Source organism: Diabrotica virgifera, chromosome 5, assembly GCF_917563875.1.
Source record: "Diabrotica virgifera virgifera chromosome 5, PGI_DIABVI_V3a".
Taxonomy (NCBI): Eukaryota; Metazoa; Arthropoda; class Insecta; order Coleoptera; family Chrysomelidae; genus Diabrotica; species Diabrotica virgifera.
This window is the reverse complement of record NC_065447.1, coordinates 32,474,376-32,493,602: the sequence shown is the minus strand read 5'-3', so window position 1 is coordinate 32,493,602 and position 19,227 is coordinate 32,474,376. Positions and strand designations below refer to the sequence as shown.

The following is a 19,227-nucleotide window of genomic DNA, read 5'->3' as shown; positions in this document are numbered from 1 at the left end:
TAAACTTACGCTCATATTAAAAATTCTGATTTTTTTAAATTACACTTTTTTTTAAAAATATGCATTCTAAACCGGTTAAACTTGTAATAATTACTTATACTAATATAAAGAAATTCTTGTAAAGATTACTATAAATTTTTAATTTTTGTGGAAATGGGATATGTTCTATTTTTCACTTTTCCCTAAAAAATTCGAAAGGGTTCTGTTATTTTCATCATAACTTGCTTAATTTTGAAGCTATTAACTTCTTCTGCAGCTCATTTGATAGATATTCCCAAGTATTTTGACAAGTGTCTAACAGGTATATTTTATAAAGTGCATCGTTTTCCCGTTATTTAAGCTTGAATAGTTAGATGTGAGTACTCGTCGAAAATAATATACACTCAATTACCCATAACTCACTTTGAATTAACATTAGTTTAGTTCCTTAAGTAAGGAGTGTATTTAGTTTTTTATTATCCTCAATTTCGTCAATAATAACTTTTTTGTAAAAGCTTATAATTTTTGAGTTATACGTGAAAAACAGCTTTAAAACAGGCTTTTTATTACGAAAAATAAAGTCTTTAATTTTTAATAACTAAAAAAGAATTAATTTATTTTAATAACATTATATAACAAATTTGGCTTAGAATTTGTTCCTCTATTGACTTTTGGTATTATTTTTAATAAAATAATTTTCACCCCCGAGAAGGGGGAGCATCTACCCCAGGGTAAAAGCGCAAGCGCATCATGGCACCTTTATTCCTTGAAGTATCCTCTAACAACTCGCCAATTTTAATGAAAATCGATGAAGGTTCAACGAAATCGAAGGTGAAAAGCTTCAGTGACTGCACTATTCTATGCAAATCAGAATAGAAACATGCAAGCAATATTTCTTTATTTCTAAACGTTTTCTAGATACAAGAGTTCAAATTAATAATTTTACAAATTTAACTTATTTTTTGACAAACATTTTACATTTTATGTCAAAATTTACAAAGATTTTTATCAAACAATTCAACCGAATTTATTCTTAGGTTATGATGACAAAATAATTTGTAATAAATAAACGAAATTAAATATGAAAAGGAGTTTTACAGCTTCATAATGTTAGTTAAGGTTTTAGAGTTTTTTGAAATATAACTACAAAAACATGTTTTTCGTTTTAACTTACCTAAAATCAATAATTTAGTCGATTGTAGCACGAATCTGTCACTGTCGTAAGCCAAACACTGACTGCGAAAATCTGACGTAAGTAACAAAAACCGACCGGTACTTACGTTATTATGGCGGTAAACGACGTTTGCTTACGTTATTATTATGGAAATGGTGCTAAAGTTGCGTTTCTTTTGCGCGTATGATTAAAAAAATTCTGGACATACGTTTTTAAAATAGTAAAAAAAAAGGTTTTAAAGTAATTCTAGGCTTACTACACTTTGGCAGTACCTTCTAAACACTAATAGCGTTAGTTTAATGGAAAAACATGATTTTCGCCAAAAATGTCACTTACGTTACTTTGCCAAAAATGTATCGTTATTTTGATGTTATTATGTCTGAGTTCCAACTATAATGTTTAGAATGTTTTCTTTGTTTACATATCTTTAATATTAACCAACGAGTAGTCGCGCCGTTAGATAGAATCTCACATTTTATCATTTTTCGCGAAAACTTGATGAACAATTTTGCAATTTTGAAAAAATTCGTAAGTGCCTCGAGGAAGGGTGTAGTAATGCGTAGGTATTATTTTTTTCTTCTTCTTCTTCTTCTTTTTGTGGAATTTATGGCTTTGGGGAGAGCCAATTAGCTTTAATAATTGTTAGAAATAATATTTCTAACATCGTCGCCTTAATACTATAACTTGATAACTCGAAATTAGTAGTTTTGAGATAAACGAGTTTAAAGATTTTAAAGATATTAGTGTTGCTCCCATGATGTTGGTAAATACGGAATTCACTCTGCGGCTCTAAAATACGGTTCCTTAACTTTTTGGCAACTGATCTATTTAGGAATATGGTGTAAATTTGTTTTCCAATATGGAAAAAAATATGAAAAATTAAAGTTATCAACTTTTAGCACTACCATAATGTTAACATTTGGTAATGTCGCATGTTGTGCTAAGTCGCATATAACTGAACTTTTTAACACAACTAATATTTTAAACATTATTTTGTTGAAAATTAGCCCTCTGCGACGTTGGTTGCCAGATCTGCTAACAATTCTTGAATTCTTGCATTAAATGAACCGAATAAACAGATAGCAATTATGTGGTAAGTTCAATGGTTTTAGAGAAACACATACTAAAACTAGATAACTCGAGTTATCTAGTTATAGCATTCAGTGTATGTCGTATTCACGATTATTTCGATTAAATAATAGCTTGATAACTTATCTTGTCAAGTTTTAGCACTGAATATTAGTGGCATTTGAGTTTTATCAACTTTCGTCAATCATAAATAAATACTTAACCCGTTTGAAGTGAGCTATCAAGTTTTTACACAATATGGAGGCAAATAAAATACATCTTGTGAACTAGTTATTTCAAAAACGTCAATTTTGGAGTTATCAAGTTATAGTACTAAAGCGACGACATAGCAAGTAAATAAAAATACTATAAAATAAAAATTTGTTGTAAATTCGTATTTAAATTCGTATTGTGAGATGAAATCTAACACGCGACTATTCACGTTACAGAAGTGAGCGCGACTACTCCCGGGTTAATAAACACTTATTGCAAAATAAGTTGGGATCAAAACATAGTGAAAAAAATACAAATATAACTGTAAACAGAAAAGAATATATTTATCGAAGACAGCTTTTATAAATCCAGAAGTTGATTTAGGACTCACAAAAATTTAGAAGATAACATTAAACTAAGGAATATTTAGGATAAATATAAATAGATTTACATAAATTGGAGAAATATACGAAAAAACACAATTCATAGAAAAAGACGTTCTTCTTCTTCTTCTTCTTCTGCTTCCTCCTACTCAAATTTTCAGTATTCGGGGGTCGCTATTCATTACTCTCTTTTAGGCACTCACTTCTCTTCGTCATGTTTTCTTCATGTAAACGTTTTTCCTCATAGAAAATATGGTGTTATTTATACTGAATTTTTTTCATTAATTTTAACTCTTTATTGATTATCATCTTATCTCTGATATCTTTATTGACTACCCCCTCTCTAAAAAGGGGTAGTTCCCTTGGTTGACAGTATACCATATAGTTAAACAAACTCTAACATATGAAGTAAAACCATTTCTATGTAATAGGTATATTTACTAAAATCTTAAAAAGTCACAACGAATTGAATAAAATAAGTCTATTCAGAACATTTTCGGACCTATCAGTCCATCATCCGTGAATTCATATACTTGCTAACTTGCTTCAGAACCAAACAATGGTTGTAATTATAATTCAATCTACATTATATTATTGTAAAATTGAATAGGTTAAACGCCGATGTTAAAAGATAACCTGTGGGAACATGGCGAAACTCTAAACGAGAACCATAACCAACCATCTTGGGCCAACGAGGTCCAAGAGTAGGTTCCGAGCCTGCCAGTAGGTTTACGTGGGTTTGAAGGTGACAAGGGGCATCTACTGGACTCTCACTTGTTGATAATACAACTACGTCATCTCCAAAGGATGAAATAATTGTACTACTGTGTGTTTCTGGTAAATCCGATGTAAAAATCAGGACAAGTAGTAGACCCGAAAACGCTGTCTAGTGCAATCCTGATTCGATGGTACAAATGGTGGATTCAGCACGATCTGAACATGAGGTAGTAGTTATTCGATAAAGTATTTTTTTAATTTAAAGAGCAGTCCTGGGTGACGTACTGTATCGAAAGCCTGGGAGATGTCGAGAAATAGAGCGTTGCAATATCTCTTTCCTTCGAGGTTCTTCCTAATTTCTCTAAGTATCCTATAAAGTTGTTGTATTCTTAAGTGGTTCTCACGTAATCCAAATTGGCGAGTTAAAATATGTTCTTGTAGCAGATCTTCTTCTTTTATTCTGCTTAGTAACAGCCTTTCCAAACAATTTACTAGGGATGGGTAGTAGACTGATGGGTCGGTTTTTGAGGGGACTTCTTAGGTTTTAATATCGTTATTAAATCGCTGTATGGTTGTGATGTATTAATTTAGCGCATTCCCAGGGATGGATAATATACATCCAAATTAGTTTAAATATGCTTTTGTATAGGAGAATTTCACCCCTTTTTTCAGTCAAAGACACTAGTCATCTAGTCCATAACCTTCGCCAAATAAATATTTGTCCTAACTCCATCTATTATTATGCTTTCATTTGATGTTACCAACATTTTCACTTCTGCCTAAACAAGAAACTATTAATCTGGTACACTCCCTTCTTAGAGCTCGTTCATTTACTATTAGGGTGGATCGAAAAACGGGTTTTTTCTGTTATACAATTCTAATAGCACGGAAAACTTGCGCATAGACGTCATTATAAAGGGAAAAATAATAAAAAAATTTATTTTTCAAATTTGAAATCGCGCAGAAGGCCTAAAGTTACAAAAAAGACAAAATACCGGTAATTTTCAGAAACAGGTAAAATTACAAAAAAAAAGTCTGTTTTCGTTCTAATAGTGAAAAAGGTGTTGCCAAGAGTGTCCTTAATGCATACAAAAAATAATTAGACCTGTTCCCGTTTATCTGAATTCGCGCAAAAAGCCTAAAGTTGCGGGTTGTTTCGTAAAATAACGATATTGCATTATTTTTGACGATTTTTAGACTTATTCCAAAACCATACCATTTGTATTTTTAATTTGTAATAGTGTGAAAACCATTCAAAATTGTTTTCCTAATCCAGAAAAAATACTTTCAAACCTGATATTCCTTAACTGTATTCGCGCAAAAGAATAACGCTTACTCCCCTTAGCCGGCACCGAGTGGACTCGCCCACGCGTAGTTGAACTCGCACACGTTATTTACTACTTTGCTACTATTTGCTAGTGCAAAGTGCAATCAACCAGTGTTGTATCAACAGTGTGACAAAGTGGAAGTGTATTTCGTAGTTTTGAAATGGCGTCTCCAAAAACTTCGCGTGTTACAAGACAGTCTATTGCGTTCAGACATTGAAGTTAAGTGTCGCCGTCCTTTACAATGGTTTATCTGCTTGCTACATTTCAACGAGTTACCTTATAGGCATTTGTTTGATCACTTGGATGGAACGACAACAGGACCAGTTTCATTCAGCGGTCCAATTGGAAAACAACTCCCTGGCTGTGAGAAACTCCCTGTTGTAGATTTTGAGCCGATCCAATTAGAAGAAGTCATTGATATCACTAAAACCGATCTGAGTAAAGATCAGCAGTATCTCCTAGACATTGTCAGAGCCGTCAACACAGGAATCTGTAATCCAGAATTGGCTGCTAAGAATCCTGGATGCATCAGTCACTCTCGTTGGCTAACCTGTGCTAACCGGGTTTTAAGATTGTATGTCTCCCAAACTACTCCAACAATTGAGTTACAGACTCTTGCAAATTACATAGTGAAGACATATGCACCTGTTTGGTTTGATATAAAGAAAAACTACACTGTGAAAGATGGACCGAGGCATATTTTGAAGGTAGTTAAAACAACCAGACATCTACCGGACAATATCAAGAAAATCCTTGATCCAGTAGTTCAAAGGAACGCATTCTTCTGCCACCCTGAAAATATGATGTTGGCTATGATAATTGATGAAAGACCACACATTAAGGAACTTGGCTACAGAAGGATCCTAAAATCCAGAAATGAGCCATCAGCTGAAGGATACGTTAGGGACTTTAAAATACCTTCAATAAATTTTAGTGCAAACGACTATACCGAACTTATTGATTGGTCAATCTGTAAGTTAACACCACCGCCACTACTGTCCAAGATACCAACTGCACATATTACTTCTTTATTGAAAGACAAAACTTTACCAGAGTTTAAATACCTCAAATTCCCATGCCACAGCCAGTCAGTTGAGAGGTGTGTAAAACTGGTTACAGGGGCAGCAGAAAAATTGTGCGGGCATGAAAATCGAGATGGTTATATTCGAGCTACTTTAAAATCAAGGCAGCTGATGCCCACATTTAATTCAAAGTCAGAATTTAAAGGGGCTTCTATGTAAATAACCTTTTGCCTACAACAAATACATACATAGTACAGAGTACAGAGTAAATAATTACTGTAAATATTGTAAATAACATTTACCCCGGTTGGTTGGTTGGGTAGGGTGGGGGTGGGACTCGCCTTGCAGCCACGTCCTCGTCGTGAGTCCTGGGTCATTTCAGCACAGATTAAATGTTGAAATGAGCTGAGAGCTGCAATATGATGTGTTGGCTAATAAATTTGTTTGTAAGTCACTTGTCATAGTCTTATTACAAACCTTAATGTGTTAAAAAACACTCATCAGATATGGAAAACCGCGTTTTTACGGGACAGTACAACTTACGTATACTACACTTTAGACCTATTGCGCGAATACAGTTAAAGAATAACAGGTCCGAAAGTATTTTTTATTGATTAGGAAAACTATTTTGAATAGTTTTTACACTATTACAAATTAAAAATACAACTTGTATGGTTTTGGCACATGTTTAAAAATCGTCGAAAATAATGAAATATCGTTATTTTACGAAACAACCTGCAACTTTATGCTTTTTGCGCGAATTCAGTTAAACGGGAATGGGTATAATTATCTTTTGTATGCATTAAGGACACTCTTATTAACACTTTTTTCACTATTAGAACGCAAACAGTTTTTTTTTTTGTAATTTTTGCCTGTTTTTGAAAATGACCGATATTTTGATTTTATTTGTAACTTTAGGCCTTCTGCGCGATTTCAAATTTTGAAATTTTTTTTTTATTTTGTTTTTCCCTTTATAATGACGTCTATGCGCAAGTTTTCCGCGCTATTAGAATTGTATAACAGAAAAAACACGTTTTTCGATCCACCCTATTTACTATGTCTACTACAAATTCTATCATTCAATTATTACAATCTTGCTCAAGACTTCTTTGTATTCAATAATACATTTTCCAGAAAACCTGATGGCTTAGCCATCTATGGGTAGCAGTCTATCGTCTCTCTCAGCTGATATTTTTATGGACCGTCTAGAAACCACACAGATTATGAAAAATCCTTAAATTCTACATCGGTTTCATTATGTTGATGATTGCTTAGTCTTCGTATTAGGTAATACCAATTCAGCTAATCTACTTCTTTATAAAATCAATCAAATCCACCCTAACAGTAAAATTATTATTTATGTTCCCGTTATAAGGTAAACGCCTGCATTCCTTATAAAAATCGTGCAAAACACATTTTACATGATTCTAATATTTTTTATAAATTTTAAAAATATATAAAAATAGTTAAACGGTAAATAAGGTTTAACATTGCATATGTTTGTAAGTTTTACTATATTTCTGACAAATATTATGTTGCCTCGATACATAATATGTTAAAAAATGACAAAACGTATCTAAATAATATTTAAGATTAATTGATTTTCGTTAAATTTGTGTTTTAAAGAAATAAAATAATTATTGTCTCTGAAATTTAAGTTGTGTTAATATGAATATTTTTTAAATTCCTTATATGGCAGTGACCAGCCATTAAAAAGAAGGAATCTGTCTTTGGTATGTGAGTTCAAAACTGTAATATTACGCCAGTCAATGGGAGCAAGAATAGGATATTACCTCCGAATTCTATCCTACTTCATGGATTTTAATGAAATTTTGGGAATAGCCTCTACTTATCTCCAAATTCAAAGTCTCCCCTACGACGATGTGTGCTTTTATCTTGGGGTGGTTCCCACCCCTTCTTGGGGGTGGAAAATTTCTTGGTTAACAAAACAACGGAAGTGGCTATAGAACCAAATTCTAAGCAAAAACTGTTCTATAATTTTTTTTGAAAACTCAATACTTTTTGAGTTATTCCTGGTTAAAAATTGGCCATTTTCATTGAAACATAACACCTTTTCGAACGGTTTTTTGCGAATACCTTAAAAACTTTGCATATAACTAAAAAACTATATAAAGCATTTTTGTAGCTTATAAAAAAAACAAAGAGATTACTTGCTTCATAAATCTTCTAGTTATAATACAAAAAGAGTTATGGTAGGTGAAAATAGTTTGTTTTTTTGGTGCATGCTCAAATCGGTGTATTCAACTTGAAAAATAGAGAAACGGTCGATATTATGTGTATAATGCCAACAACACCTTCTGTAGTGCTTGAAAAAACCCTTGAAATGAGCAATGTTAAAGGTCGATTACATTCAAACTAAGCGACATAATATGCTGCAAAAAATTGAGGACTAATGTAATTAAAGAAAAAATAAAAAGTATATTTAACCCCTCATCTACCAGAATTTTAATACATCATTTAACTGTAAAATGATAATAGGTACAATAATGAACAAAAAACAAAATTTTTATCTAACAAAACTCTACATTTTTGTATGGTACCTTTTTTTCCTATCTCTTATCATTTCGAGTTACATGGAGAAAGAAGAAGATGTTAAGAAAATTTAAAAATGGACTCTATACGCTCTTTGGCTGTTGTCGTTACTTGCGGATTACTAATGCAACTTTCGCCAGTCATTTTTAAATTTATTATTTAATTGTTATCGCTTAATATTTAAAACGCAAAAAAGTAGTTAAATTGTAATCGATTTATTTAAGATTTTGCTAATCATTTAAACGTTCTATTAATGAAATATTAATTTCTTTCTTCGGATACTTTCACAATTATCGTGTAGATGGCGCTTAGATTAGTTTATAATTACATCTTACGATATATTACAAAAACTTAAATTCAGTATTTAAAACGTAAGTATATTTAAGGTAAAAATATACACCAGAGTTTTGGCCTACTAATATTTTTTCCTATTAATGTTTTTAATTTCAACGTTTTAAATTAATCACCTCGACATTTATGTCAAATTTCCACCGAACGTTCACTGATTTGTCACTACTGGAGCTCGCGAAATTTTAAATATCCCCTCTACCTACGAGCTCACGGCGTATAATTTGATCTTATGTTTTTTCAAGAACCATTCATTTTAAACCCGTACAAATTTTGAAGACAGAAATAACACTATAATAAAAAGTAATGTAGAAAGAAAACCATGCATATAAATTCTGATGGGTGATGGGTTAAATATAATATAAATTTTTTCATTTTTTCTTAAAATACATTAGACATCCATTTTTTTCCAGCATGTCTCGCTTGGTTTGAATGCAATCGACATTTAATATTGTTCATTGTAAACGTATTCTCAAGCACTACAAAAGCCATTGATAGCATTATACACCTAAAATCCACTGTTTTTCTTTTATTTTAAGTTGAATACAGCGATTTGAACATGCCCAAAAAAAAACTAACTCATCTCACCTACCATATCTCCTTTTGTATTACAACTAGACGATTTATGATGGAACGAATCTCCTTGTTTTTTTAAAAGCTACAAAAATATATAATATAGTTTTTTTCGTTAGATGCATAGTATTTAAGATATTCGCAAAAATGCGTCCGAAAAGGTCATTTTTCAATGAAAATGGCTAATTTTCAACCACGAATAACTCAAAAAGTAATGACTTTAAAAAAAACTTATAGAACAGTTTTTGCTTAGAATTGGGTGCCCTAGCCACTTCCGTGGTTATTTCAACCAAAAAATTCTCCACCCTCGAGAAGGGGTGGGAACCACCCCCAAGATAAAAGCACACATCGGCATAGGGTAGATTCTTTCTTGAGATATTCTGTACCTTGAAAATATCAAGTAAATCGATGTAGTAGGATGAAATTCTGAGCCAAATAACCTCATTGACTGCCCTATATATCGTACAAACTTTTTTTGATGATTCCTTTTGTAACTTGTTATATAAATAGCTACATTTTGTCTTGCTTCCAGCTCATTAGATTTACATAAACAAAGACAGAGAGAGGACAAGTGAGTCCTTTAATCTTGTTATAATTGAAGTCTACCAAACGACACCTTTAATATTTTGTTTGCAGATTCAATTACTGCTATAGCAAAGAGCCACAAGCAGTTCAAAGAAGAAAATTAATTATGAAGTTCGTTGAAGAATTTCTGTGGATGCGAAGCATTAAGCGAACCATTAATTCTGACTAGTTCGTATCATTAGAAGAGGAGATTGGCGGAAAATGAAAGCATAAAATAATATTTCTTTTGAGTGTCCTTAAGTCATTAGGAAGTTTCGAAACTTTTTGTGATGTAAATGTACTTCCAAATGTTGTTCTTGTATAAATCTTTTCGCTGGATGATGGTTCTTTTAAGTATAATGTTTATAATGTTTAAGTTGAGTATTTAATAAAGAAAGTTTGCATTTTGTTTTGATTTTGTTATATTTTATCCTTGAAATCGTTTTAACCTTTTAATGACCTATTTCTTTGTAGTTATGAAGAGAGGGTTCTGAGAATGTTTATACATTTTTAATCCATTTACTCTTTTGTTTGAGTATTAAGGAATCTTTCTTGTTGGAGCTTTTACATTGCTGAGCAGATGAGTTTTGAATTATTTAAAATTCTCTCATCTTAATTTCCTCGGCATCCTGTATGATTTATAAATTTTGAAAATCTCAAGAGATGTAACCAAAGAAAGTATTCCACCTGTTGTCAATCTGGTGGTATGGAGACGATATTTATTGTCGTTGTCTGTGCAACTTCGATTGATAACTTACTTTGTTTTTCGGTAGGTGGCTCTAGTTCATCCGTGACATTTCTTTCTTTGTAATTCGGAAAGGCCTAAAGTGTGGTATGTGGAAGAATCTAAGAGAAGAAGATATGGGACTACTGATGAGGGGGAAACAACCCCCGAAAACCGGTATAGACTCTTCCTACACTCTCAGATTTGAACATAATATTATGCAGCTGCTGCATTTTTGTGTTGCAAAGAAATTGAGAATGTTTATACATTTTTGAATAAAATAAGTTCATTCAAAACGTTTTCGGACCTATCAGTCCATCATCAGTGAATTCATATATAGTTGCTAACTAGCGCCAGAACCAAACAATGGTTGTAATTACACATAATTCAATCTATATTATAGTATTGTAAAATTGAAAAAAAGTTAAACACCGATGTTAAAAGATAACCTCTGGGAACATGGTGAGACTCTAAACGAGAACCTTAACTAACTATCTTGGGCCAACGAGGTCTGATCTTTATTGATTGTACCATTCTGCGAGTAGGTTTAAGTGGGTTTGAAGTTGACAAGAGGCATCTACTGGACTCTCACTTGTTGATAATACAGCTACGTCAACTCTAAAGGATAAAATAATTGTAGTATTATGTGTTTCTGGTAAATCCGATGTCAAAATGAGGACTAATATACTCGAAAACGCTGTCTAGTGGAACCCCGATTCGATGGTACAAATGGTGGATTCAGCATGATCTGAACATGAGGTAGTAGTCATTCGATAAAGTATTTTTTTAATTTAAAGAGCAGTCCTGGGTGCCGTACTCTATCGAAAGCCTGGGAGATATCGAGTAATACAGCGTTGCAATGTAATTTCTTCGATGTTCCTTGTAATTTCTCTAAAAGTATCCTACAAACTTATTGTATTGTTAAATGGTTCTCACGGAATCCAAATTGGTGAGTTAAAGTATATGTTCTGGTAGCGGATCTTCTTTTTTTATTCTGCTTAGTAACAGCCTTTTCAAACAATTTACCAGGGACGGGTAGTAGACTGATGGGTCGGTTCTTGACGGGACTTCTTAGGTTTTATTATCATTATGAAACCGCTGTATGGTTATGATGTGTTAATTTAGCGCATCCCCAGAGATGGATAACATACATCTAAATTGGTTTAAATATGGCTTTGTATAGGAGTATTTCACCCCACGTCAAAAACACTAGTCATCTAGTCCATAAACTCCAACAAATAAACCTTTGTCCCCACTACGTCTACTACTATGCTTTCATTTGATGTTAGCAATATTTTCACTTTTGTTCCTAAACAAGAAACTATTAATCTGGTATACTATCTTAGAGCCAGTTCAATTACTATGTCTACTACAGATTATATCATCCGATTATTACAATATTGTCTAGCTCAAGACATATTTGTGTTCAAAAATAAATTTTACAAACAACCTGATGGTTTAGCCATGGGTAGCTCTCTATCTCTTCCTTTAGCTGATATTTTTATGGATCGTCTAGAAACCACATATATTTGATTTGATGAAAAATCCTGAATTTCTCCACTAGTTTCGTTATGTTGATGACTATCTAGCCTTCATATCAGATAATTGCAATTCAGCTGATTTACTTCCTTCTAAAATCCTAAAATCAATCAAATCCACTCTAGTATTAAAAAATTATTTATGTTCCCGTTATAAGGAAAACGCCTGCATCCCTTATAAAAATAGTGCAAAACACATTTTACATTATTCTAATGTTTTTCATAAATTTTAAAAATATTTAAAAGTACAAAGGCAAATAAGGTACAAAGGCTATCATTGAATATCTTTGTGAATTTTACTACATTCCTTATCAATATGTTGCTTCTATATGAAGAGTACAGGGGAAAAACAAGGAATTTCACATTTTATATATTTTGAGATAAACACCAATAAAGGTTTAATTCTTATGATATCTAAAAACCACTAAGGAGATTCTTAGCAGAATTCTAGCAATTCTTATGCCATAATCTTCATATAATATTAATCTGTATCAATCTATTAATTAAATAATGCACCAAAAAACTTCTGACATCCACATTTTTGTTCAGTGGCGTGCGGATAATCCTGGTCCTTCGCCTGGATACAAATTCTTAAAAAATTAATGTTGACTGATCTTTCTGGTTATTGCTCTGAATCAATAGTCTAGTCGATAGTACTCAGTTTTTGCTACCACACGGCGAGAAAAGCCAAAATTCATGAAAAAATGACATTCCTTGTTTTTCCCCTGTACTCTTCAGATGTTACAAAAATGACAAAACGTATCTAAAAGCAGCTTTACATCAAGGCTATGCAAGTCTCATGCTATGCAAGTCCGTCTTGTATGGGATATCTCTTGCCTAGCCTGACCTTTTTACATCAGAGCTATTTCTTTGCAATTTTTGATACGACTTTCATTGTTGCCAACAAAAGAAATATACCAAAACATTAACTTTAGATACTTTACTTGGAAACTTCTGTCCAACATTAAATATATTCAAGTAAGAATCACAAATTATTATTACTTCCAATAAATAACATTTAAATTCACACAATAAGGTTAGGTTTTATTGTAAACTGTAAATTTTGTTATATTGGCAATATGAAATTTGACAACTTGCATCAAAATAGCATGAAAAATGGAACACGTTTGAATTTTTCGTCTAGCACAGGAATTGCATGGAAATAGCGCGTGGGAATGCGCAATGGCGTGATCTGTCTTGCATGGCTCTTGCCTACCATGAAAATAGCATAATGTCATAAAATACCCATAATAATATCATAAAAAAATGCAAAACTCTCTTTAAACATATTTGAGATAACTTGATTTTTGTCAGATTTGTGTTTTAAAGAAATAAAATAATTGTGTCTGCAAATTTGGTTGAGTTAATTTTTTTCTTTAAATTTGTTGTGTGACACTGACCATCCATTAAAAAGAAGGAATCTGCCTTTGGTATGAGAGTTTTAAACTCTTATAATGGGATTTATCTCATTATTTAGATCTTTTAGAAATCCTTAAATTAACTAAAGTATTCGTTAGATATTTATTTATAAAACAATAAATATTACGCCTATTTGTTATAATAATTTCAAAGTAGAACACCTTAGTTAAAGTCCACGTTTTGCTTACTCAACAAGGTTGTGATTATTCATTTTGACACACTAACGAGAATATATACAAACATATTTACAAAACGAAGTATTTGATAAATATGGGAACACGATCACATTTGAGGGATTAGTGGGTCAGTCGAATTAGTTAGCTACGTTTGAGAGGTTGCTGCCGTTAGAGCAGAATAATGTTCTATCATATCAACTGAATACATTTATATGGTATAAGTTTAACCAAATAAAGGAGTCATGAGAATATAGTGTATTCCTGATAGTCAACCCCATTCCAGTAGAGTAAATATCCAACAACCACCATACTCTAATGTATGCTACAACTTTTTTTAATGATCCCTTTTGTAAGTTGTTATATAAATAGCTACATGTTGTCTTACTTCCAGCTCATTAGATTTACATAAACAAAGACAGAAAGAGGAAAGTGAGTCCTTTAATCTTGTTATAATTGAAGTCTACCAAACGACACCTTTAATATTTTGTTTGCAGATTCAATTACTGCTATAGCAAAGAGCCACAAGCAGTTCAAAGAAGAAAATTAATTATGAAGTTAGTTGAAGAATTTCTCTGGATGCCAAGCGTTAAGCGAACCATTAATTCTGACTAGTTCGTATCATTAGAAGAGGAGAGACGCGGAAAATGAAAGCATAAATAATATTTCTTTTGAGTGTCCTTAAGCCATTAGGAAGTTTCGAAACTTTTTGTGATGTAAATGTACTTCCAAATGTTGTTCCTGTATAAATCTTTTCGCTGGATGATGGTTCTTTGCAGTATAATCTTTATAATGTTTAAGTTTAGTATTTAATAAAGAAAGTTTGCATTTTGTTTTGATTTTGTTTCATTTTATCGCTGACATCGTTCTAACCTTTTAATGACCACTTTTTTGTAAACATTTGTTTGATTTAATTTTTTTAACAAGGACAGGGCCGAAACTTTTTTCTTTAATGTGAAATATTTCATTTAAATTTATTAGTTATTAAAAAAGTAAAGTTTGAAAGAGATTTTGCTAGATATACGGTTATTTTTTCAAAATATGGTATCATTTTAAAAGCCCGGTGGCATAATCAATGGCTAAAAAGCTATTGCCCGAGAAAAAAGAAGCCATTAGGCATTTGGATGTTATCTTTTACTGATAACGTGTTGGAGAGAATGGACAAAAACACAAACAAATACCAATATCAGTTGAAAAATTACAGTTAAACATATCGAACTTATAGTAACGTTTACACGTATCCAGTAACTGGCGCCAGTCTCACTGGAATGCGAGTGCTTGACTAAGACAGCGCTGGATAGGTTCGTTTACACGTATCCAGTAACTGGCGCCAATCTCACTGGCACTCTTATTAAAAATCCTAATACGGCCACTGAAACCACAGGTACGACAGCGCCAGCGACTGGAACGCTGTGTTTACACGTGTCTACAACCACTGGCACGGGGTTAGAGGGGACGCGGACGAGTGCCACTGGCACGAAAAATAGACCAGCTTTCTATTCGAGACAGCGCTGGCAGACAGCGCTGGACTGGAACAAAAAAGCGTTTACATGATGCCGGCACTGTCGTTCCAGTGCGACTGGCGCCAGTTACTGGATACATGTAAACGCGCCTTTACAGAAGATAATCATCGAAATGCTAGCCATTTATTTAGAACCAATGGTTTTTGCTGCCAAATATTTCTTACTACTATTTCTTGCTACTAACAATATTACTGGAGTGTGTCCAATTACTGTGTCGAATTTACAAAAAAGGTAACAAAAGTTGACGCCATAATTAAAAGGCAATAGCGCTACTAAATATTGCATATAAAATACGTTCACTACATTAACCCTTAAACGCCCAACCTTTTTTAGGTTCCATGTACGCCCAAGGGTGGGTAAAAAATGTCCACCTCGAAAACACAGCATCTTCTAAAATATAAAGATTAACAATTTACAAACCTTACAACAACATTAAAATGTACATCAAAATTAACATACCAGTAAAAGCCAGTAATTCATATTTGTTGATTTTTTTCACATTCTTCTTTCAGCCTCCTCATTGGCGGATAATTATGTTGATTATGTAATTATACATTGATAATTATATGGATTGTGTTCCTATCAACGAGAAATTATACAGAAACCTTTAGTAACAAGTTTTACCAAGGGTGTACTTTTATGCTCATCCATATTTAACTCAAGATATTACTTTTATTTTCAAAAATACCAGAGGGACCGCAGACCTTCGGATACAATTAGCGTCTCTTTGAAAAGTCAATGACGTCGACTTTGCAAAGTAACAAGACACTTACTCAACACACACACTACACATTACACCTGAGTTAGTGATAAGTTATACAATTACGTGGCTAAAGGTTCTAGTTCTAAACCAAGGCCAGAATCAGAGAAAAAAATTTTTCAAAGATATCGGTAGGACCAATTTAACATTCAATAAAAGGCTTTCTTTTTAACAATAAATAATTTTTGGAAAATTTTTAAACACGTAATAAATATGTTACAAGGGAATATGCATTAGGTGGACATTTTCTACCCACCCAGAGTAAACGGAAAGAAATATATAAGGCACTACTTGAAATGGAAAAAAGTGAAAATTTATTAAGAATGATAAAAGTCACACAAAGTAAAATAGAAATAAGGGTTAAAATAAATGGAAAATAAACAGATAAATATGAAGTCAGTGAGCAGGTGCGACAAGGGAACCCACTCTCATCACAGTTGTTGTTCAATATCCTTCATGAAATTTTTAGTAGTACTGAGAGTTAAAAGAAAAAGAAAAAGTAAAAGAAATACTAAAAAGACTAAAAGCTAAATCGAGAAAGAAAGGCATATACATAAAAAAAGGAAAGACAAAATACATATATGGAATGGACAGAATGAGAATACATACAAGGATAGTACCTGACAATAATTACAAAAGAAAATAATATAAATTTAAAGGAGTAAACATATTCCACTATCAAGGAGCAACATTCACCAGGAGACTAAATATGACAAATGAAATTTAAGCGAGAATTCAGTGGTGGTTTGAAAAAAAGAAGATTTGTCCATTTTTGGTTCTTTTGATGAGAGCAAATTCAAATTTCCACGACGGCCATAAACTTACCGTTTTTTCTGTGAATGTGAACTTTCTTATATATGTGAACTCATATAAATAGCGGTATAAACACTAAACTCAAAACCAAATAAGACATTTCTAAAACTGTGATTTTATGGACATCGTGGACATTTGAACTTGTTCTTCTGAAAAATATGAAAGGGGACATATCAGCTTTTCGCAAACAGCCTCTTGTTAGTAATCCTTTTATCTTTGCTCTAAATAAGTTATTAAGAAGTAAAACAAATAATGCTCCAAATATGGGAAAGAAAAGTTATCAGGGAAATATTTGGAGAGAACGTAATATGATTAAAGAGAATAAATATAAAACTAGAGCAGATGTATAGAGAACCGAGTATCGTAGGGATCATAAATTCACAAAGACTGAGAACGTTGGGACTAAATATAAGAAAAAAAAAAAAAAAAGAAGAAAGGACAGCCGAAAACCAGGTAAAAAAAGACTGTTTAAAAAGATATAGAAGAACTTGAAATCCCAAAACCTAATTTATCTGAAAAATTTACTTTTCAGAAGTCGTTACTTCCTTTAACCATTATTTGCCAGTATTTTAAATCTGGTTTATTAATTTATTTGTTTAAAATTCGACTGATTTACATTATTGACAGGTAAGGCTTGTATTATTTTTACCATAAAAATATTCGAAAGAACTTTGCGTACCTGTATAATGTATATCTCAATTAGTTAAAATTTTTATTTAAAAAAAGCAAAATATTAAAAATAGGTGTTTTTATTTTTTTATTTTTTTTTTCGAATTGATAGTTTACCAATTTCTTTTAGTTTTCAGATATTCTATATAATAACTATTTCTATATTAAAACAACACTAGCAGAAAACTTTAAACTCTATAAAATTATTGAACTTTCCTAAGATTTTTATTATTTCTAAAACTTTATAATAGTTTCCAATTATAAAATTCAAAAGTTTCAATTCACTCAGTTGCTCCGTATTACACACCTTTGTTACAGTTCAGAAGGAAGTTCAGTTTTCATGTTCGCAATAAAAGATTGAGTTTCTTGAGAAATTTTATCGGCAATTAAATGTTTCCCTGAAAATTTCGAACAACTGAGGCGAACAAGTTATCATAGATAAACGAAGTTGCAAACTGGAATATTGTTTCTTTTTGTTTAAAATTTGAAACTTAGGCTAGCTGAAATGCTGTATAGAGCAGTATTTTATTTAGAAAATAATAAACTGCCTTCTAAACTAAACTGCTAAAATAATAAATAAATAATAAAATCAAAATTTGTAAAATATTGTACCTTTCTGTTTTTTCTTCTACTTTATTTATAAATTTATAATTGAAGTTAAATTGTATTTCCAGTGACTGATTTTTAGTGTAAATAATACACATCATAGAATATACATTGAGGACGTTTGAGTTGGATTAAATTCATTTTTTTCGAGAATGGGGACGCTGGAGATAAAACCCGAAATAGGTATATTTTTATTTTTAAATAATAATGTTTTGGCATATACAGGGTATTTCATTTGGAAACGGAAATGCTTTCATGGTGAATAGAGGTCACCGAGCCGGTTCCAGATATACTGCATTTTTTACCCTACCGACTTTTATAACCGAGTTACAGGGTGCTTGATCGATGTTACCCATTTCTTTCCTAAGTCATAATTTTAGAACCACCCTGTATATTTTTTTGATATTTGGTACACATATGTCTCATTCAAAACTTAAACGACCGACATAATAACCATAAGAAAAATTCAGGTTCGGATTAACAAAAAATTATAAAGTAATTGTGACCTTAAAACAACACCCTGTATATTCAAATTTTGAAAATCTGTTTGAATATTTGAAAAGAGCACAAAAACTAAGTTTAATGGTTCTCTTCAATTTTTCGGCCCGGACAATTTTATAACTTTAATTTTGAAATTACATATATTGAATTTTTTAAGAACTCTGACATTAATAAGCAGATATTATTAACCTTTAGTTACAGTCCGAAAAACGAAAGAATACCCATGAACGATCAACGATCATATCAATCACATACAATTACATATTTTGTATTTGCTGTTTTTTTTTCTATAAATAACAAACGAGAGAGATAGATTATTAATTATCATAATAATATGTGATTGATATGATCGTTCATGGGTATTCTTTCATTTTTCCCACTATATATATTATTAAAGTTAAAGAATAAATACTCATTTTAAAAATAATCAATACTTATTTACCACATTGCAACAACTCAATCACTAATCACAAGATTAATCCTGATCCGGATTACCAAAAAAAATATAAAGTAATTGTGACCTTGAAACAACATCCTGTATATTGAAATTTTGAAAATTTGTTTGCTTATTTTAAAAGA

General features: G+C 31.8%; 1 protein-coding gene across 4 annotated transcripts in view; it reads left to right on the top strand.

The window, feature by feature from the left end:
• LOC126884982 (transient receptor potential channel pyrexia-like) overlaps positions 1-14,611 on the top strand; it is a 242,069-nt gene extending 227,458 nt beyond the window's left edge. For 3 of the 4 annotated variants that reach the window (XM_050651367.1, XM_050651365.1, XM_050651368.1), the window contains one exon: positions 9,995-10,330. In XM_050651367.1, coding sequence (XP_050507324.1) covers positions 9,995-10,047 — 53 coding nt within the window. In that variant the 3' untranslated portion in view covers positions 10,048-10,330. Of the gene's footprint in view, positions 1-9,994; positions 10,331-14,273 lie in introns of those variants that run through there. The other variant, XM_050651366.1, reaches the window with a different exon arrangement.
• Positions 14,612-19,227: the final 4,616 nt, after the last annotated feature.